At 43.1% G+C, this 22,978-nt stretch overlaps 2 protein-coding genes across 2 annotated transcripts in view; both read right to left on the bottom strand.

The window, feature by feature from the left end:
• The window catches only part of ptprfa (protein tyrosine phosphatase receptor type Fa), a 139,106-nt gene that overhangs the window by 104,275 nt on the left and 11,853 nt on the right, over window positions 1–22,978 (bottom strand). The gene's annotated exons all lie outside the window — the stretch shown is intronic.
• LOC310984751 (putative nuclease HARBI1) lies at window positions 135–1,772 on the bottom strand (the record flags this gene model as incomplete). The annotated part of the gene is made up of 5 exons (XM_083970066.1): window positions 135–520; window positions 600–711; window positions 764–879; window positions 1,409–1,546; window positions 1,754–1,772. The coding sequence occupies 5 exons, from the start codon at window positions 1,770–1,772 to the stop codon at window positions 135–137; spliced, it is 771 nt and encodes a 256-aa protein (XP_083826192.1).

Below are 22,978 nucleotides of genomic sequence, written 5' to 3'. Positions count from 1 at the left end.
TGATAGCATGACATTATGTACTAATGCCTTGTTCTGTCTCTTCTCTTTTCTTCCCAGCAAATGCAGACAATGCAATAAAAAAAAAATTAGTACACATTTCGGTGAATGACTCATTCTTTATTTAGTTTCACACATCACTGGCGGGTAAAATATTGAGCAGTAATAGCCTGCCGGATGGCTGCACCAGTTGGGTGGTCCGTCACTGGATCAATTACATCTGCTGCTAGTGCTAATGGTACATGAGGGTTACGTTCTTTCCTAATCATTGTGATGTTGTGCAGCACCACACATGCAGTGATGATCCCACAAGCACGCTCAGGACGCACCCTCAGGCCACGCAGGCAGTTGAACCTGCACTTTATGATTCCAAATGTCATTTCTATCCTGACCCTGGCTTTACCCAGAGCCACATTAAAGCGACTCTGAGGCCGTGTGTCAGGGTCAGGATAGGGGGTCATTAAGTGCTGGGTACAGGCGTACCCTCTGTCCCCCACAAGCATATCCAGTCCAACAAAGAGCCCTAATAGAGAGAAATAAATGCCATTCTCAACATAAAGGAGTGAAAAAGAAGAAAAAGGATTATTTACCATATAGCCTACCTTGTTGTAACTGGTGACCCAGTGCAGACTCACAGAAAATTCTGGAGTCATGTACAGACCCAGGCCATCTTGCCTCCACACTTGTGACGATCAATTGATGGTCACAAGTCATCTGTTAACAGGATTTCTGGTTAAATTTAAAGAGCACTGCACAAGAGATTCACCTGCACATTGATGCTGTGGATGGATTTGCGTTTGACGTAGTCAGCCTCATGTTCCCCCAGGGGCCCCGTAATAGGAACATGTGTACAGTCCACAGCGCCAATGATCCTGGGGAATCCTAGTTACATATATTTTAGGCTATATTAGATTTCATTATGCAAGCAAGTGTAACAGAGTTAAGAAGAAGTGTGATTCCACGTAAACCTGTTTGTCCTATGGTAATTAAATGCAGCACTACACAAGTAATACTTGTGATGTAGAGGGGTATAAAAGTACATTACCAGATATTTTATAGAAGCCTTAAGCCTTCCTTAACAAGCATTGTGTTCAAATGACTTGGAAACACTACAAACATATTCAGCTTCTCAGTAAGAGCAAGAACCACTTTGCGACACGCATTGTTCTTGCTCAAATTTTCTGCATCACCAACTGAATGCAAGTAGGTTCCCGTGGCAAAAAAAAACGAAGGGCTACACATACGGTTTGTCCGACAGTGAGTGCACAGCTTCTTCGAGTGGCATTCCTGACACTCGGCTCAACAAGTGAGCAAATTTACCGTATTCCATCGGATGAAAATCTATATCGCTCATACAGAATTTCATCAGGAAATGCCAGCGGATCAGTGCGATCTCGAAGAAGCCGCTCACGTCGCAGTGCTGCCCGAATCATCCTCGCTCCCAGGTCCACCGGGTTCTCAATAAATGGTGACGCCTTCTCCGAATGAGCTACACAGTGAAACAGCGGCGCCTTTATAGCCGACTTTAAGCTGAAACTCTGAACATAACCTGGTCGGGACCAGGTTATGAGCTAAGCATAAGTTACCGTGGTGATCTAGCCGCGTTAAAAGAGAGCCACCTTCGTAGTACAGGACAGCCTGGCTTTAGACTCAACATACCTCGCTAACACACTAAACTGGCTTCGCAGTACAGGCCTCTGGACTCAGTCCCGGTATCTCGGGTTCACATGTTAAACTCCACACAGGAACGAAACACCTGGACTCATTCCCGGCATCTCGGGTTCATAGTCAGTGGCACGCGCAGATTCAGGCAATGAAATGGTTTAGTCCACTAGGGGTGTCTGAAATTTTACTACAAGCATCTTCCTGGCATGACTATGGAAATACTGTATATTGTAGTATTTATGATTACTAATAAGAAAGATAAATGTTTCAACCCCCCCTATCTGTTATTTGTTAAAACCTTGCCTGGCGCTAACATGGCCGACAGCAATTTGGTGCCAAAAAGGAATGCTAATCGGCTATTTGGGCATATTTTAGGTTTTCCCGGGATGTCAACGGTGAGCCTGAAGACCTGACGCAACCCATTTGCACAATATGCAAAAAATGTGTGCCTGTGAAGGATAAACAGACCACAAATTTGGGCACACACACGAGTTCATCACCCTTCAAAGGCCGCAAAACTGCCCCCAACCAGCGCTGCGACATCAGGTGCTGCAACCAGATTAAGCACAATCGATCGACAGCCCACAATATCGGCAGCTTTTGCAAAATCAACCAAATACAAGCAAGGCAGCGAAAGATGGGCCCAGTGTACAACAGCTGTTGCAAGATATCTGGCGAAGGAGTCGGTCCCATTTCAGACAGTTGAGAGAGAAAGTTTAAAAAAAATGCTGACTACACTGGATGCGTATCAAAAAGAAGAAAGGACTCGCCACACTGCCAATATACAAAAATTGGACTGGATGCGCAATATGAGCTGCCTGGCAGGAAATATTTCTCGGAGACCACTATACCAAAACTATATGATCAGCCGAGAGGGGAAATCACCAGTGAATTAAAAGGGGCCAACTTCATTGCTCCAACTACCGACATGTGGTCGAGCATTAACATGTCTCCTTATATGTCTATAATCACCCACTATGTTTTCAAAACCATGACAGCGGAAGGACCAGAGAGGCCCAGTGTAAGGATACAAATCCAATGCCACGATGGGATTCTAGTACGTCACAATTATTATATTTTAATGATTTTCTGTAAAATAACAGGATGTTGTTTACTGCAGTAACGTGCATGTGCAAATACTTAGGTTGAGAACAACCAACCCACCCAGTGAGTGAGTCAGTGCGGCGACCGAGGCGGTCCACGTTGTCCTAGCCACGCTGCCGCTGAGTCTGCAGATACTGCATTTTTGGTAAGTGCATGTATTACTGTACAGTATTTCATATAATCAAACAAAAAAATTACACAATTTGTTTCATTTTATGCTGCTCACTCAAGATGCGGGCGAGGCCGCTCGCTCAGACACACTAACTTAGCAGTAAGGTTAGCATGCTAGCTTGTAACGTTTTCATGCCCCAGCCTTTACAAAACTTTCTGCCAGACTGGAGCTTACATATCTACTGCGTGGACCTGACAATTGCAGACTGGCACCCCAACTGAGGGAAGAAATCTCCAATCGCATGAAAATGCTGCAGGGTGCCATGCCAACAGAGTTTGCAAGGCAACCCCGGTCATTACACGAAATGGATCGCTGGAAAGCAACGGAGTTCCGCCAGTTCCTGTTGTACACAGGGCCAGTAGTTCTCCGGGACATAATTTTGGATGCTTTTTATGAACATTTTTTGTCATTGACTGTGGGCATGTCAATCCTTCTAGAGTCTGATGCTCAAAAGAGAGAGGCATATCTTGATTATGCTGCCAACCTGCTGAAGCACTTTGTGGATAACACTGAGGACTTGTATGGACCAACGTTCACTGTTTACAATGTCCAGTGTACAGCATTTGCATGAAGATGTTGCATACTTTAAGTGTTCATTGAATGAGGTGTCATCTTTTCCATTTGAAAATCACCTCCAGCAATTAAAAAAGTGTAAGGAACAGTAAAAACCCCATTGCCCAGGTCACAAAGAGGTTGGCAGAGAAGACACAGCACAGAAGGTCCACCAGGTTCCCGAACAGAAAAGCAGGTTTTTTTTTCTGCCAAAACATGCGACAACTGCTTTCTCCTGAAGGATGATAGTATTGCCTTTGTGTTGGAGAAGAGTTCCAACGGAAATGTTGTTGCCAATGTCATTAGGCAGGATTGACGCAGAAGACCTGTTCAAGACTCCCTGCAAGTCCATAGTTTATGTCAAGAGTCCCATGGTCAAAGCCAAAAGATGTCTGTTGCAGCACAAAGACTTGCACAGAAAAGCGGTGTGCCTATATGCAGAAGGGTTTGCAGTCTTCCCCCTTCTCCATGATATTGAATGACTTATGGGTAACCTTTATTAAAACAGTTTTACAGTTGCAAATTTATGGTAATGTTTTTTGGACAAATACTTACTAACAATTTTATTTTGCCAGGTGACACAAAGATGGAGAAAAGAGTGAGGAAAAAGACCAAATTCAAAGATTTTGTCCCTAGTAAGTTTTTCTTTGGCTTTATCATTAAACATACTTTCACCTGCACATGGCATTTGTTTTATATATGCCAATTTTCAAAGCCATCTCTGTCAGTCATTTGAATAGGTATCTATACTCCTCTGAATGTCAGCTTTTATTTTCAGATCTTTCCATTGATGAGGAAGGAAGTTACTCACAGGGAGCTGTTTATAAGAAAAAGGATAAATCAAATCCTTCATGTGAGTAATAAGTGTATAATTCATCAAATTATTAATTAATGACTCTAGAGTGTAAATAACCCAAAATTATGTTTCCTAAACAGACACATCATTACAGAGAACCAGCCAGCCAGAACCACCGAAAAAAGTGTTAAGAATTTCCAACCCATCACCGCTGAATCTCCACTAGAATCTTAAAGGGTATTGTCAGTGAAATTGTTGAACCTTTCACTTACTGTATTAACTTATCTCTGCTTTCTGGAGTGGTACCAAAACTCGCTAAAATTGCCTGAGTCACTCCAATCTTTAAATCTGGGGACAAAAACGATTTGTCCAATTATCCTCCAATCTCCATCCTGCCTATTCTCTCCAAAGTTCTGGAAAGAGTAGTTTACAGTAGACTGAATAATTACCTGGACAAGCTAAACATCGTAGTTCCATCCCAGTATGGCTTTAGGAAGAACAGCACCAAGCTTGTATGGCAGTGAATTGAAAAAAAAATCAATGATGTCACTGACAAAGGCGACTATGGCGTTGGTATTTTTCTGGACTTATCTAAAGCATTTGACACCATCGACCTCGAAATCCTTATCAAAAAATTACAACACTATGGCATCTGGGGCCTACCGCTCAACTGGTTCAGCAGCTATTTATTTGGGAGACAACAATATGTTTGTGTACATGACCATAAATCATCACTCAAACCCATTAAACATGGGGCTCCCCAGGGTTCCACTTTGGGGCTACTTCTTTTTATTTTGTACATAAATGACTTACTTCATTCCCCATGTGTATTGCTTGAAGTTCTATTTGCTAATGATACAAACATGGTTCTATCTTACCAAAATCCTGTTGAACCTGACCAAATCATAAACAGTGAGCTCATGCAAGTGGATACCTGGTTTAACTGACCAAATCCTAAACAGTGAGCTCATGCAAGTGGATACCTGGTTTAACTGTAATAAACGGTCTCCTAATACCAGCTAAACAAATTGTATTATGTTTAGTCCCAACAAAAAACAAACCGATACTGATCACATTTGTCCTAAAATAAAAAGACAGTACATTGCTGACGGTTTATTTTTCAAGTTAAGGCATTTTATCCCACTTTTTGTTCTTCTCACCCTATACAAAACCTTATTTGAACCACATTTAAAGGGACAACGAGGAGTTTCTCCATCGGCAGAACGAAAAATTCCACGACAATAAAAAAGTCTCATATTAATGTGGATGAATCTACGTTACCCACACTTGTTAATGGGCCCATTTTCGATAAATATATCGTTTTGTCTCTATCGTTATTTTGTTATTATTAGTGGTGGCGGAAATGCTGGGCGAGCCGACCAGCATTTCCTTACTTTCGGTTTCGCGGCGAGTCATGAGAATAACGCCGCCGAATCGCCGTTTATGGTCGGAACTACGGTTACATGCTGCCATTCCGACATGCTGCCACTCCGACATATCGCCATTCCGACATTTTACTATTCAGACATGTCACCATTCAGACATACCACCATTCCGACATGCAAACGTCCTGCCATTCCGACAGTTTCGTCCCGCCATTCCGACAAGGCTTTAATTTCCATAAGGAAATGTGCGTTACTCCGAGCGGCGGTTAGGTGTATGTGTGTATGTTTTTTTTTTTTTTTTCATGTTTTAAGACATGTGTACAGATGTGATACAGTCAGTGGAAGCTTAATAAATAAACAAACACAAAGTCTCGCCATGTACAATCACACACTCCGATGTCAGTTTGTAACAATTTCCCTTACAATAAGGATATAAGAGGAACTGGCACAACTGCTGCAGGCGGATCTAGGCTCGCGCTACTGGTGCGTCCAGGGAAGCAATAATCAAAGTCGCTACTTAGTCTGAGTCTCTGTATTTCACTGAACTCAAAACGCGCCCATCACAGGCGGCATATAATAAACAATTACACACAGATCAACAGAACCCGAAAGACCTCCCCCCTCCCACTGTCCATTAAGTCCTAGTGGGAATGAGTGTGTGTGTGGGTGCGCGAGCGCACTGTCACTGCCGGACGTGTATGTGTGTGTGCGGGGGTGCGCGAGCTCACAGTCAATGTGTGTGTGTGTGTGTGTGTGTGTGTGTGTGTGTGTGTGTGTGTGTGTGTGTGTGTGTGTGTGTGTGTGTGTGTGTGTGTGTGTGTGTGTGTGTGTGGCGTGCGTATGTGTGTGTTGGTGCGTGGTGAGGGTTAAATGAGAGAGAGTTTGTTTGTCCTACTGTCCACACGGGAGAGACGCCGCGGCTCCGCCGAGGTGACCACCAGTCCTCTCCCTCATCCCGCTTGGCTGAAAACGGGCTGTGAGGTGTCCAAACGGGCCTTTATGATCCACAGGGTAATCCACCGGGAAAAATAATCCACTATGCCGCCTCTCCTCCCCTCTCACCACGTCACTTCTCCATTTAAACCCTCGGTCCCACTAATGCACTTTTACGCATTACGCACACAACTTACAGCAAAAAAGAAACATTCATTCATTCATTAAAGGTCCGCACGTCCCAGTGCGCAAACCACAAGGATAATTGATCATTTCCCTGGCCTAATACACAATGAAAAAAAACTGGGGAGCAAACCTGCAAATCAACTACCCTGGCCAGGCAAAACCCAGTGGATCACTACAAGTTGTTGCAACTTTTGGGAATTTACTCCTGGTAAAAAGGCTTACAAACATTGACCAGGACGGCTCCATAATACGCACAAAAATCCAAAGGAAACGAAAGGTAACTTTAAAAAAAATAGCAACAGCACGAAGTAGTCAAAATATGTGTTTTACGCATGCCTCTGTGCGTCTGCAGATCAAATTGTCTATAATTAAACTTGGAGCCAGACCCGGCCAGGCTACAGGAGAGATCAAAAATATTCAGGGGTCCAGGACCCCCATGAGAACCACTGATCCAGTTGAACGTACTGTAACCACTGTGATACAATAAAAAACAACATCACTGATCTGATTCACCGGCGTAGCGGTCCCTCTCTCCATTAACTCTCTAGCTCTCTCGACCACAGCTGCAAACTAAGTAGCACAGCGCCAATAATAATAATAATAATAATAATAATAATAATAATAATAATAATAATGCATTTTATAATCGAGATGGGATGTGACAAGGGCGTTGACCAGAGTCAAAGTGCTGTTAGAGGAGAGAGATGGGCAGGCAGGGAGGCGGTGATCATTATGGGGTCATTCCTATGTTCCCACAGCCCTATGTTCCCACAGCCCTATGTTCCCACATTTCTAACTTTTGTTGTCACTGAAAATTAGGCCCTATGTTCCCACAGCCCTTTGGTCCCACCATTGGTTGGGTTTAGGCAATGAAGAAAAGAGTTGGTTAAGTTTAGTAAAAAGACCCGGTAGAGGCTAGACAGGCCAGATAGATAGAGTCCAGATAGGTAGAGAGAGTCCAGTGGGAACATAGGGCCTAATTTTGAGGAAAACCTTAGAACTGTGGGAACATAGGGCCGTGGGAACATAGGGCTGTGGGAACATAGGGCTGTGGGAACATAGGCACGCTCCCATCATTATTAACCTACACATTTAATGACCTTATGTCGGAATGGCGGGACGTTTCCAAAAAAAAGGAAAGTACCGCCATTCCGACAATGGAAACAAAAATTGTCGGAGTGGTGGGACGTTTTCAATTAATGGAAGTGCCGCCATTACGACAATTAGACGTCAATGTCGGAGTGGCGGTATGTCGGAATGACCCGCGGATACCGGAACTACGACGGTATGTGATCGTCTTGGAACCTCTGACTTTAATTCTTTATGAATGAAAACATGAGTCTGTCTTGCGCCGGTCAAAGAATTTCACGGTGCACGCGGAGGCTCATAAATGTAATGTGAAAACGCTTTGCTTTCCAAAACTCCTCGTTGTCCCTTTAAATTATTGTAATGTCACATGGTGCAACACATTCCCTACTTACATTATAAAATGGTCCGACTATAATTCTCCCACCGGACCACTCTTTCATCATCACTTTAATCTTTTGAAGCTTACAGATAACTACCTCCTAAATGCGGAGTTTATGTATCAAGTTGTGCACAAACTAAATCATAAATGATTTGACCTTATTCCAATCGGTCTACCTCTGCACACCTACAACACTAGAAACAAACACCTTATCACAGGAAAAAGGCAAAAGCTAAAAAGCACCAGTTTCATTCAGTGTTGTGTGCAGAGGACCACAGATGGAACGAGCTTGATGACACTCTAAAAATGTCACACTCTATTTCAATCTTTAAGAAAAACTTAAATGAACAACTAGTGTCAATGTATGTGTGGTTGATCATGTACTGTATATAGGTTGGTAATTCAGTGTACCAGTGCTGTGTTTCCTCGCATCGATGTTGCCCTGTGCTGCAATGCTGCCCCTAACTGCTGTGTCCTGCCCTTTAACTGTTGTATGCTGGCTTTTTCCTTTTTCCTCACACGCAAAGTTGCGTTTGAATGCTGGGAATGTCTGTTGTGTCTGTCTTTTAGTGTGTTGTTGTATTTAATGTCTGTTGTGTTAAGTGTAGTGTCTGTGAGAAATTGGGCTCCCTGCTATATCAGCATAGCTTCCTTTGAGTGACACCTTTTTTTACACACCCAGTCATTGCAGCAATGTAAATATGTACAGTGAAAATTTGTCAAAGCCTGTGTGCGTGTGAGAGGGAGAGACAGAGCGATAGAAAGAGAGAGAGAGAGAACCACACCTTAATAGACAGTGTCCTCTGAAAGATGCAACCCCTGAACTGAGACACAGATAGCCTCACACTAGTTCTTACAGTGCTAGTTTCTCAGATCAGATTCAATAAATATCTAAAGATTTGGTGAATCCAAGTAACTGATGAGCAAAAGGTACTGTGTAACTGAATCTCTGTCCTGTGTCTCTACTAAGAGGGAGCTCTGACTGTCTGCTGGTGGCCGTGTTTGCTTGTCAAAGCATTTGTTTTCCTGCAGAGCAGAGAGCGAGCGTTCAGCTACAGCAGCAGGTCTGTTCAGTGGTTGGACTTCAGCCCTGATTTGGAACAACAAGGAAGCAGCCATGGCCAAGTGCAGATAACTGGCTGGTTGCTGTGAGGGATGGTCAGAGAGAATTACATACAGAGTCTGTTCAACAGGAAGATGCCTAGCAAAAAAAAGAAGATTTAATTTAGAAAGGTAAGTAAACCATTACAGCACAGTGCCATGCAGTGATTGTGTTTTCCAATACACTGTTTCAAAGCAACATATTTCAACAGTTAACAATTCAACAATTAAAACCATTGGGGGGCTATGGGCCTAGATCGAAATTAAATTCACTGTAACAACCTCAAACACGAAGCAGGACTCAAATGCTCAACTCAAAAGGAAATTTATTCAAAAACAAAAAAAAAGGTCTCAAGGAGGATAATAATGTACAACAAAAAACGCTCGCTTGGAGGATTGATAAACTCAAACAAAACATGACTTCTCGAACTGCATGACTGTGACTCTGAACTGACAAAAACGAACTGACACAAGACAAGGGAGACGAGGACTATTTGAACATGAGGTAGGGGGACACAGGTGGAACCAATCAGGGGCGGGGTTGACAATCACAACGGAGGGAAGGCACACAAAGGGAGGAAGTCTGGATCTGAAATGAGAGGGAAAAGCTGAGTACAAAATAGAACAGGAAGTGGATTGGAAGATTCGGCGGGCCACCATTTGCGGACGCCTGCCATAAGAGATGGACTGCCCAAGCAATACAGCAACACAGGCAATACGAGAACCCAACAACAAATTGAGACCAGGGGCCTGTTGTTCGAAAGTAGAATAAAGATATCCAGGATAAGTGGAAAAGCCAGGTTGGACAAAGTCTCATAAGTCCATCCTGGTTTAGTTGGTTGTTGGAACGCTGAGCCAGGCTGAGGAGGGGCGGCTTTGTCAAGCCAGGTGTAACTAATTCTCTCGTCAGTAGACCACAGAGATTGATCACAGATTCACAGATGAGAGGACAGGTGTGGCCACTTTCCTCCAATCAACAGCGGATCTTAACGCCGGGTTCACATCGGACGCCGAAGTGCCGCGGCTGCGGAAATCGCGCGCGAGCCGCGTCCCTCCAGTTCACACCAGACGCTGATTTCTCCGCGGCGGTCGCGAGCGCCTCTGCTCCTCAGCTGTTGTTCACTCACATTCAGAGCTGTGTTTTTTACATCATGGATAAGTAAATAACCTCATATAATTATAACACCATGTGCTGTGGGTCACTCAACTCCCTGTACTTCACTTCCAAGATTAATTTCACGTCCTCCTTCACTTTACAACAACTCGTCTCTGCCTCTCTCTCTCTCTCTCTCTTTCCCTGTTTGTTTGTGTTTTGACCCCCCCCCCCTCCTGCAGCCAGCCCACCGTGTCTCCCTATCCTGTGTGTGTGTTTTCATCTCTCTTGCTCTCTGTTGAGAGTCTGACAAATATAAATACGGTCGCATTTGTCAATCGCTGTATTTTATTTTGAAAAGTGTTTTATTTTGAAAATTGACCGGATTCTCTCGTTGTTTCATGTGTGACTTCCTGCCAAGATTGACGCGATTGCTCGCGGCTCGCGCACAAAATAGAGCAGACGCCGAAACTGGCGCTCCACGGCGCGAGCCGACCGCAGGGGACCGCGACGCTCCGCGTCTAGTCTGAACTACAACACCAGTTAAAGCAGATATCAGCTTCACGGCCGTTTCGGCTAATGCTGCGTTCAAGGCAGGCTTTTGAAACCGTAAGTTACAGCTTCAAGTCACAACTACGACTTGGGTTCCAGGTAACCCGTAGCTCGTGTTTTTACCATCCTGTTGTCTGTGAAAGTTCCCTATAACGGCCACTCGTAACTTCCGACCCGTGAACTCGTACCAGATCGAACTGGTATGACTTCACAGGAAGGAAAAACACAAAGTACGAGTTTCTTTGAACGCACCATGAGTTAGCAGCCCCCGCCCTTGTCAGGCATCAATTGGTCCTCGTGCTACGTCACCACATTCACGCGCATCCCTTGGCTGCACACACAGCCCTTCATGCCGTTCTCTCTCCTCATTGGATAACACTTGTATCCCACAAGGAAAATTTTCTCCTCGGGTTACAGCAGAGCAGAGTGACGGAGAGACTCGTGTTTAGGCTGAAATACTTCATGTAAGTGATTGCTGACGGAAAATAGGACTATTTAGGACTTATATTAACAAAAACATTCCACTGATATCTGCTTTAACGAGGGCGCCGAATGGAAGCGGACTCCGCTCCGCGGCTATTCGCGGCGCTTCGGCGTCCGGTGTGAACCCGGCGTAATGCTGACGTCAGGGGACACACCTCTCTTTAAAAAAAAAGCACCACTGCTGTCGTAAAGCTCGGGCGCATGACGTCTGTCCGACTACCCATTTCTCCGACCACCCATTTATCCGACTCCGACCATACATTTCTTTATTTTAGCGTCATCAGTCCGACCTCCCACTTCTCCGACTTAAGTAGCCCTAACCCTTAACCTTACCCTAAACCTAACCTTAACACTGTAGAATGGGTAGTCTGAGAAATGAGCCGTCGGACTTGTGGGCAGTCGGACTGACGTATGCTCCCCGTAAAGCTCAGAGAGAGCGCAGCGGACAACTGCGGACTAATTTAATAATCCAAATTTATAATCACAACTCAAATTCCTTTCACAAATTAACAGTTGTGCACTTTGCCTTAATGATGAGCAGTGGAAGATGATTAATTGCACAAATCTGAAGTAAAGTTTACAGCACATGGCCAAATGTGCAACAGGTGAAAATTAATTAAATATTAGAACATTATGCTGTTTGGTGCTTCAATAAATTGCCGATAACAATGATGAGGTCTATAAATTATTTGGAAGGTGCTCACACTCACTCAATTTTATTCTTATTTTCTTACCTCAACCAATATTTAGGCCAATATAATCGTAACATATTTTATGAAAATAAATTTGAAGGCCTAATTATGAAAAAAAAAGCCTAATAAATATTGTAAATGTTTCATGTTTTTTGATTATTGTTAATGCATTTTATTTGTTTATAATTCAGGCCAATATGTACATAAGAACATGTATGAAACACATTGATTTCTGATCAGAATGACTGCTGACTTCACAGATAAAGACAACAGAATCAACTTAGCCTGGCTGTTAGCCTGGTCTGGAGCAGGCTAGCTGCAGAGAATAAATCACCATAGTAACTTGACCAGGATAAAGGTATCCAGCTTTCGAACAACCAACTTGAGGCTAAATTAGGCCAGGATAACCAACATATCCCAGCTTAATCCCTTATCTAGGTTTCGAACAACAGGCCCCAGGAGGACTCCTGTTAAAATTCAGGATGAGCCAAATTAACACTCGACCAGCTGTGCTCCGCCCTGCACCGAAAGTAGACGAAGTTGGAGCTTGCAAGCTTTCAAGCGTACCTTTGGCGCATCCTTTTAGCACGAAACTGTCACCGCACCAAGCTGAATCTGTCGACACCTCCCTCTACCGCGCTGCCACATCCATCTTGGCGCACCTCACGCCGGGATTCCACTGGATGCGGAACGATTACGAAACGGGTCCGCTACGGAGCGGCTGCGTACTCCGACTCTGTCAACTCACACCGGTTCCGTCCGTGATGTTGATTGTTGTGGCTCCGCCGCACAGCGGGAACACGTGATCTCGCGATAAAGCGGGTTGTAGTTTCCATAAAGTGAACCACAAAATCAAAAACAATTAATTTAATCCAGAGGAGGAGTAGAGAAACAACTTGGTGCTGACCTGACTTGATTTTACAATCACTATCTCCTTGTCCATGGTGTAAACGGGGTGAACTGATGTCTGAAAACCTCCGAGCTGCTGACTTCAGGCCGGTCGCTGCCCATTACAACGTTTTCAAGGTGTAAAGCATGAAATATGCTCCGCTGTAAACATGGTGTATTTGAAAATTAACCGGGTGTTTTATTTTGTATTTTGCCCGCGATTTCCTGTCATACACAACCTGCTCTGTGCTAATTGATGCGCCATGCTCCGGCGTCCGGCAAAAATAGAAGCTCTGCGTATCTTTTGCGAGGGCTGCCAGATGCCGGTGCCGTTCCGGACCCACGACGCAGCGGACCCGGAGTCGGTGGACGCTCACACGGTGATTATAATTAATACGTAACGGCTCCGCCGCTGTACCAAAGCGGATCTGCAGCCGTTCTGCATCCAGTGGAATTTAGGCGTCAGTCTGCCAAACTGACGGCGCGCCGTGTTGCCCTGCACAAAACTAGCACTGCACCACCTTGCGCCACGCCGGGAACTAGAGCCCATTGTCTGTAAAATTCTGGATACGACTAGTGCTGGCCTTTATAGTTTTTCAACAAAATTATATATATACTATATTCACCAAACTCTTTGTGCATAAACAATCACCTCACAACAGGTTCACCTGTGCAAACACTGTTTTCTGATCCCACTCAAATACTAAAAACACCAAACTCAATCATTCAGTCAGACTAGTGAGGACTAGTCAGACCGATGCGTTGCGAACTGATGAAGCCCCTTGGATAAGAAGAGAAATATCTTCCTAGACAAGGCCAGTTGCCCTCGATTCAATTTGTTGCCCAGAGATCATCATTAATTACAAGCTAGAAATAAAAAAGAAAATAGTGCTCAGAGTAGGTCCTCCATAAAAGTGACCATAATATGGTACTAGTTAGTTACTTTAAGTATGTTTATATGAAGTGACTATGAAACAATACTGTTCAATGGAAACATTTTTACTGAACCCTAAAGACAGTGGACAGTCAGACAAGATCACAGAAGCAGTTTTTTGATTTTATTGTCAAGCAAGAATTTCAAATGACCCAAAAAGTAAGTATCGCACTTGAAGGACATGATGAAACAAGCCTTGGAAATGCCAAAGGATCCTTGTGTAAGAGATAAAAAAAAAATAACAACCAGATGGTATTCTCATCTCAAAAATGAAAGACCACACATTTCCACTATGCAGAGGAAAGACAGTGAAATAGGAGCAAGCTGTACAAAACACAAAATATTGCAATATGCTGCGATATATTGCGAGCTCTTTTCAACTGCAAATGATGTCTCCAAGTGAAAACTTTAACATCTGTTTTTTTCTAATAAGATAAACGTATTAGTCTGTTCAGATCAATACTTTGCATCTTTAAACCGACACAATATTGCCTTGCAAAATATCGCGGTACCCCGAAAACCCCCGAAACCCTCAAGAAGAAATAAACAGAAGAGGAGTTATACATAAAAAGAACAGAATAATTAAATGTGGATGATTACACAGCAGATCACTCTCCTCAAAATCCCTGTTGATCAATGAACTGACAGCTGGTCATAACATGATCCACTCAGTCTCACTGAAACCTGTGGCTGGAGTTAGTTCTTTATTTCAGAATAAAAGGAGGGAGTGAGGTGCAACTCTGAAATTCATGCTCTAATGCAAATGTCAAGAAAAGAAGAAAGGAAGCCCAGGTCTCTGGTGAGCACTGTAGTCAGGTGGACAGACAGTCTCAGCTATACAGAGACATTATACAATTCGAAGTGCCAGAAAAAGTTCCAAATGTGCAAATGCTTGTGTTCATTGCATGTTACTCTATTGCACTAGTTTTTAGCATTGTTCAACAGCTTAATAGAAGCTGGAACAAATGATCATTTGAGATGGTTTGTTTTGCACCTTGGTATGCGTAATCTTCTTCCTGATGGGAGAAGTTTGTATTCTGAGGATAGTGGATGAGTGGAGTCTGAGGAGATTTTTGTTGCTTGTTTCATAACTGACTGGTTGGACAAATTCTCTATGGACTCATATTGTTTCATACCAATTATCTTCATTGCTGCTTTTTTCTTCTTTCTTTTTTTTTTGCATGTTAGCCAATCTGTTTTTCAGTTGTACTGTAAAAACTGAAACTGAACTGAGGGTTTGTGTAGAAATGTACAACAACAATTATAGTGACCAGTTAAATTATGGTCATATATGTTCACCTTTTTTAGCAGGTGCATGTGAAGACAGTTACAACTCAACATTCCAGTTCCCGAAAACTCAATAGAGACAGACAGCACCACTGCAGCTGGAGTGAACACACACACACACACACGATTCTCCACAGCAGTTCTGCAGCATCAGCCACCACCTTCACACAAAGCAGGCAGAGTCTTCCTCCCGTTACTGTCAGTGGACATATTTTGATATGCACCATTTGATTACACTGCAGCTGCTGTGTGGTGGCTCCAGAAGCAGCAACCACTCTTGCTCACCTTTCAAAATCTCTGATCCACCATTTAATAAGTGACTCAGCATGTCTGAATTATTCCTGATACCTAGAGAACTTATTGGAGTTCACAAGCACTGGTGCTGTTAAAGAGGAACTATGTAGGATTTGTAGCTTAACTATGCTACATTTTGACCTTAATTAAACAGCTTTGGAGTAATTGTGATGGTTTAATAAATGACTTAACTTGTTACAAGGGAGAATGGAGGCACTCTGCCTTCCACGTGCGTGTCACTTATTGCATCTCTTGGCTAAAAACCAACCTTGAGCCTCATAACCCGTGATCTCTTGTTTATGACAGATTAAATTACACAAATATACACGTGGTAACATCGTATATAATGCACAACATATATATACGCACTAATGATTGATTTCTTGACGGCTTTGTTGTAAATGAATGCACATGGCAGGGAGGAGAAACAGTGGAAAAGCGAGTGGACTTGTATAGTTCCTCTTTAACAGGCCCGGGGGGAGCACAAACACATAAGACTGGTTCAAAAAAACCTAAATTGCACCTGCAGTGTCTGAGTGGAAGTAGCATTAGAAGATGTAGCCTTTGCAGTGTGCAATACCATTAGACTGTGTGCCACCTGTTACATTGGTGGATGTATTTGTGCTTTGAGTGTTGTTGGTAGGGAACCATCAGTGGTGCACCTGGGCTGAAAAAGAGACTGAGGAGCTACAGCTGACACTCTCTGCCACGCTGCCTGTTGCCTGCCTGCCTGCTCATCTGTCCGTGAAATTGGTGAAAATATGTTGTGTGCTGTTAGCGAACAGAAGCCAAGAAGTCTGTAGGGGTGAGCTGCTTTTCTTCTGTGAGCTCTGTGTGCTCTTTTGTTCCAGGTATAGGGTTGTTTGTTTGTTATTTAGGCCTTGGCTCTCCCTGATGTTACACTGTGCTTCAGGTTGGCAGAATAAACCTTTTGAAATCTCAAACTTTCTCCTCAGATATTTGTCAGCTAGTTCTATGTTACTGCCCTTTCTCTCTTTCTGTCTCTCTCTCTCTCTTCAGGATGTACACAACCGATGTTATAATCAATTCCTAAGAGAATCTGCTCTACCCATGTAACAATATTGTGTCAACTTCTCCATCTTACAGTGCTGCAGATCTCACACAGAGATGATGAGTCAGTGCAGTCAGCACAGTCACTTACTGCTGCTGCTTCTTAATGGTTAATGCATGTGTAGTTTCCACATTTGTGCAGGCTTTTATTGCTGCAAAATCAAAACTGTCTCAGAATCTCAGAATGGTCAAAGCTGAGTCAAAAACATATTGACAACAAGCTCTAGTCCTGGTCAATGTAACAGACGGCTCACACCCACAAAAGTGACATAAAGTAGAGATACAATATATCAAATAATTATGATGATCATGTCATTATGGACTAAAAAAAAATGTTAATGTGAAGTGCACATTATCCCTAAATCAAAATCAAATCAAATGTGTCTTATTTTCTTGTTTTTACTTAATTCATTAATTTAGGCATTAAATAAAAAATAAAAAATAAGAAACCAAACTATTTTAGTGTGCGTGATTTCTCATATTAAAATGGTTGTGCAGTAATCTATACCATATACTACAATGGCATCATAGAATTCCTACATTTCAATTATGTTTTTTAGATTTGGTGTGTGACAATTCCACTGGTCCCATCTGGGCACCTCTATGAGAAATGAATGGAGGTGCCACTGGTCTCATGCAAATTGATTTCCATCACAAATCATATCAGACCTGTCAGCTCTGTGCTGTAAAAACAGGAACAGCTGCACTGCACTTGAGATGAAAGAGTGGACTGAAGCCCCAAAACAGTTTTTTAAAACTCACATCTCTTTTAGAGGGGCGCCATCCTGAGAAATAACATATCTATCTTCACAGCTCACAGTGTGCTTGTGGATGTGCGCGTGCCGCTTCTTCCAGCTTTGTGTGTGCTCAGTCCGATCAAAGAGGCAAACACCGCTGGCAGTGGAAAATAGGTCAATTTGCTTTTTTTTGTTAGCAGGTTTCTTACACCTTCTAACAAAAGTAGCTGGAGTTAAGGGCATGCTTAGCCTAGTTTAGCATAAAGACTGGGGGCAATGGGAAAAAGTTAGCCTGGCTTTGTCCAAAGTTGAAGCTGAATATAATACTGAAGACTGGATTATCTCATGTAGCGACAGTCAGGATGCAACATGCTTTCTATCATGTAAGTACAACTGCAGTACAGAAATCTAAGTGGAAGAGAAGATTACATGATCACAGAGGCAGAATCAGATTCTGATTATTTGTCCTGCTGTTTGATGTATTTCACAATAAATATAACTATAGGAAATGACAATAAAAAGACAAACTACAGTAAGAGTTAAAAGATAAACATATGTTGTCTGTATAAAAATACAGCAATGAAGACACTACAATGAAATATTCTATGTATAAAAGTGTATTACAAAGACAAAACTGGTGACTCTGAAGATTGCACAAAGGTATGAATGTGAGTGTGTGAGCATGTATATCTCTATATTTCAGCACTGAGCTAGGATTAGTTGGGATTATTCCCCCTGCTACCCTGCACTGTCAGCATTATAGCAAGTGAGTAAATGTGCAAAAGATCACAGTGCAGACAAGGATGTGTGTATACAGGAGAAAAAGCACAGCACTGGTCCATCACTGGAGACAACTGGACTAGAATCCTGGTCCTGCTACAGACAAACCTGCCAAATAATCATCTGTGCCCACACTGCTGAAAGAATGATGTAAACATACAACATACATCCTGACGACACTGACGTCTAATTAGGAACAGTTTCATGATGAATTGCAAATTTTGGATCATTTCATATGGATGAAGCCTCATGTCATTGTAACACCTCTAACAGCACATTAACTCACTTAGTCTCTCTCTGAGTCTCTCTCTCTCTCACTTACAGGCAGACACATTGGCAACAGACCTGTCCTGTTGATTGGCTGAAACGACACCTACCAGTTTATTTGACAGTGCGCATTTGAAACAATGTAAAAAATTTAAAAATAATGTTGGCACATAGCTCACTCAAAATAGAGGACAAGACCCCATGGCTTCTTTTGTTCCCCAAGGAAAGCCAGAGTTTGATGGAAAGCCATCAAACTCAGCCTCCCAGCATCCTTCATCTTTTCACACCTAGTGTGAATGTCCACTTCCAACCTTCATTGGTCACGAGCTGCGTTTCCATTACAGATTTTCGCAAAATAAAAGCGATATTTCTGAAACTTCGAAAAAGTGCAATTGCTATTTGCGGGTGTTTCCATCGAAAGGTATTTTGCGAATGAGCCGTAATGCGTCTTGCATTTCTATGGTGACGGCACAGCGATCTCAGCTGCCTACAGCTGTTGCTATTATTGTTTTTAACAAAGACAAAAACAGCGCTTCCGTGTGGCGCTGGCAGCGGCCACAAATAAGGGTGCACTCACACGGGCCAGTTGTTCTGTACCATGCTGAAGCCCGAATGCCCCCTCCTCTGTCCCCGCTGGCCCGCACTCACACCACCTCGAACCCAAGTTGCTCAAGCACGGCTGCCTCCGTTGATATGGGATTATTTGTTTACCAACACGGCGGATGTGCGCTTTAACCTGACTGCAGAAAGAACGGAGCCTTTTAAACACCAGCGGTGATGAGGCGCTGACAACAATATAGGTGGTTGTGTCCACACACCCGTACTGGTTTATGTGACTTAAGGTGACATTTCGGTGCAGGAGGGAGTGGGAGCGTGGATGCGAGCCAATCTTCTTCAACCATGCACGGAAAAGGGGAACGATAGGAAAGGTTTTTCTAATTTATTGAGAAGCAATGCCCAGGTCAGCAATGCATGACAATAAACATGTGGTTCATTTGTCCCCTCAAGTTACATAAACCTACACAGCGTGGACACACACAACTCCGGTGACGCCGGTGACGTGTAGAAAAGCGAAAAAAGTGTTTCCATTACACTTTTGCGATACACGTTTGTATCGATACGTCTCAAAAACCACCTCATGAGAGCGTAAAAACTTTTTTGCGATATTTGAGAGTTTTTTCGAAATGTAGCCTAGGTGTTTCTATTACCAGTTTTTAATTTCGATATTTAGGTTTTGCGCATTTCAAGGGGTAATGGAAACGCACCTACTGCATGGCCCAGGTCCTCACCTGAAGATACTGCTGCAGCTCTCCAACTTCCATGAAGCCTGCACAAGGCAGAGGCCTCAACTGGACTGGACCTTGGTAGCAACGCGAGTGCCGACCAAAGGATTTAATGCGGAAACCAACTAGCACAATACAAGGTCTGCTAGTTGAGTTAACAAGTAACGGAGCCACAATGCAAAGCAGAGCAAACGACCGACTCTGTAAGGAGAACTAAGGACTCTCCTTAACGGAACTTGAACTACACAGCCAGGACAGCTGTAGTTCAATGAGGACACAACTGGACTTTACAGCCACAGCAGGACCGGCAACACTGCAACCGCAAGATTTCAACCAGCACCGGCATCTTCTCTCCTTCATGTGACTTGGTAATGTAACTGGGCCTAGTTAGCTTACCTCGCACATACCTTGACTAAGCATGGAATGCTTCAACTGTGCCAATGTATGTACTGATTTAAATCAGTGTAATACTTGAGCGTTGTGTCTGGTCTATTCATAGTCCGATAACTTGAGAACTTGTAACTTAGTGTTGAACAAAAGAACGCAGCTTTGTTCACCTCCCCCCACATCACATATGGTTGGCACTGGAGGCCATCTTGTATTTAGCCATTTGGTGATACTTTGTCTTAGGACATCTTTTCTATTTTCTGAGGTCACCCCTCACACTTCACACAGACACACATGCACACATGTACAATGTACATAGTATATGTTGCTCATGTTGGGTTTACGTTTTGTTATTTAATTTTCTAGCTGTCCAATAAATTTCCTTTGAAACTTTGCTCTGTCGTATAAGAGTGAGTTATGCCAACCACTACGCTGTAGTACTCCTAAATCCTTCAACTTTTGCTACTGTTAAGATAACTTTGTTTATAATTATTAACTTAATTATTAATCAAGGTTCTGTGTTAATAGTTGGTAAAAAAAAAAAAAAAAAAACATTAATAACTAATCATTTCTATGGCTAGCTGACTTGAAGATGTTCAAAAAGTAATATCATATCAAAAGCAACTGGACTTGGTTATTTGTCTAGGAAGACGTTTCACCTCTCATCCAAGAGGCTTCATCATCTTCTTCTTCCATCAAATTAATTTGTTTCCAATATTTACAAGCTTCAACTAGAGCCGCAGCTGTGGCAGCTGAGGCAATAACAGAGGGTGAGGAGGAAGGGATAGCAGTAAGTACGCAGGGAGATGTAGGAGAGGAGGAAGACAGGCAGCATGTAGAGCCAACTAGGGCGAAGGCAACAGGTGAGACTCAGCAAACACAGGAAAATAAAGTAGGGGTCAGATCAGAAATGCATTTTTCTCAGGAAAAGGGTCCTAATTTATATTCTTACGTGCAAACAGGGTGTGGACTCTGACAGGCATAAAAGGCCCGCCTGCCTGACTGCTCACTCTCTTCCAGCCAGGCCTGCACTCACCACTACAGCCTTTGAGTTTTGTTTGGTTTACTGCTCACCATCCAACACACACCACACACACGTCCAAGCCTCCATGCTCTGCATACACTACTGATCCTCCTCTTACTTCCACACTACATACATTCACAAGTATTTCAGTTGCTTTTTGTTAAATAAATGGTCATGTCAGGGCCTAAAGTTGTGTGTTGCCTCCCTTCGTGTTGTCTGCCTTGAGCCGGGTCGTGACAAGTGTGAACAGCGCTAACGGAGTTCTGGGTTTACTGTAGTCTGATCCACAGGAAGATATTATTTGCTGTAGAATTAATAATTTTGACCATGATGCTTTGCAGAACTACAGCAACATGCTGTAAACAGGTTTTACAGTAAGCATTAGTCCATTATACAGTAATAATGCTGTGCCATTTGCACTTAAACGCAGTCTCCCGGCATTCCCTTTCCCTCGGACACAAAGGGAAAGGACGGACGAGCCCCCACTTGTCACGACCCGGCTCAAGGCAAACAACACGAAGGGAGGCAAAAGAGCAGAGTGAGACACAATATTAATCAATGAAAAACACAAAATCAATATGTAGTTATTGCATATTTTGAAGGCTTTCCAGTTAAATAGGCGGTGCACAGCCAGTTGTAACTGGAACGCCCACTAATGTGATTGTTTGTTTGAGACCTGTAGACAGGGCCTGCCTGCACTGATTAGAATATTGGGAGAAGCTGGGGTGGTGGGTTGATTGAAGGGTGGGGCCTCTGCAGCTGATATAAGAAGGCCTCAGTGGAGAAAAGCCCTCTTGGCGTGTGGGGAGGGAGACAGCCAGCTCTTCCCCTTTAAGTTGTTTTGTTATTATTTCAGGCATTTTTCCTCAGTTTGTATTTTTGCTTTTGACCAGGCCTGGTGACAATTAAAAATTACTTTTTTCTGCATGCCTGCCTCCTGCCTGTTCCTGACATCTTACAGAGATTTTCCTGACTTTCACCTGAGCTACACTCCCACCTGGTAACAATGAACTCCCACCTGGTAACAATGAACAATCGTAAATGTAATACAATATGGATATGTTAATATTTAGACTCCAGGTTTTTGAGTACATAATCTAGTGACAGTGTATGTTTAAATCACTAATTCAGATCCAGATCTCTTTAATCAAACTTGTTACTACAGAACACAACCACATGTTCTGTAATAATTGATATTGCATTATAAAGAGCATAGAAATACTGTGCAAAGCAGCAGCCATTGACGGCGTCATCATGACGCACCTTCTCTAACCGAGTTATTTGTAGGGCTGACCCGATTATCATATTTTGATAATCGAAGCTTCGCGGACATAAAATCGATTTTAATCGAAGCAGGAGGAAGAGGTGGATCTTGGACTTTCTGCAGTACTCGTCATGGTTGCCTACTTCCAAGAAAAAGTAGATGCCCTCTTCCTGTTTCCTTATGAATGTAGTTTTGTCTCAATGGCCATCCTTTCAGTCATCAAAGGCACCAGAAGGAGCCCGACCGAGACAACAATGGTACTTTCTTGTAATAGTTTTTGTTTTCTGTTTCTTTTGTGTTTCAGGAAACCTCTACCCAGGCAGATGTTGAGGCCCAGCTCTCCCTGCCCAGCTCTCCCTGCCCAGCACTCCCAGGCTCATCATGCTTAATAACATACTGACTTAAAGTGAATAATATGACAGGTAGCGAGGTATATGGGATCAGTTTGCCAGGTTTGCCTCACCGTGCCCCACTAGTGCTCTCAGCTTATGCTGATGACCTTAATGTTTTTATTAAAAACCAAAGAGACGTAGCTTTCCTTACTCATTCTTTAGATCTATACAGGAAGGCTTGTTCAGCAAAG

The sequence above is a fragment of the Trachurus trachurus genome, assembly GCF_905171665.1.
Source record: "Trachurus trachurus genome assembly, chromosome: 4".
In the NCBI taxonomy this organism is placed as follows: Eukaryota; Metazoa; Chordata; class Actinopteri; order Carangiformes; family Carangidae; genus Trachurus; species Trachurus trachurus.
This window is presented reverse-complemented; position numbering and strand designations above follow the sequence as displayed.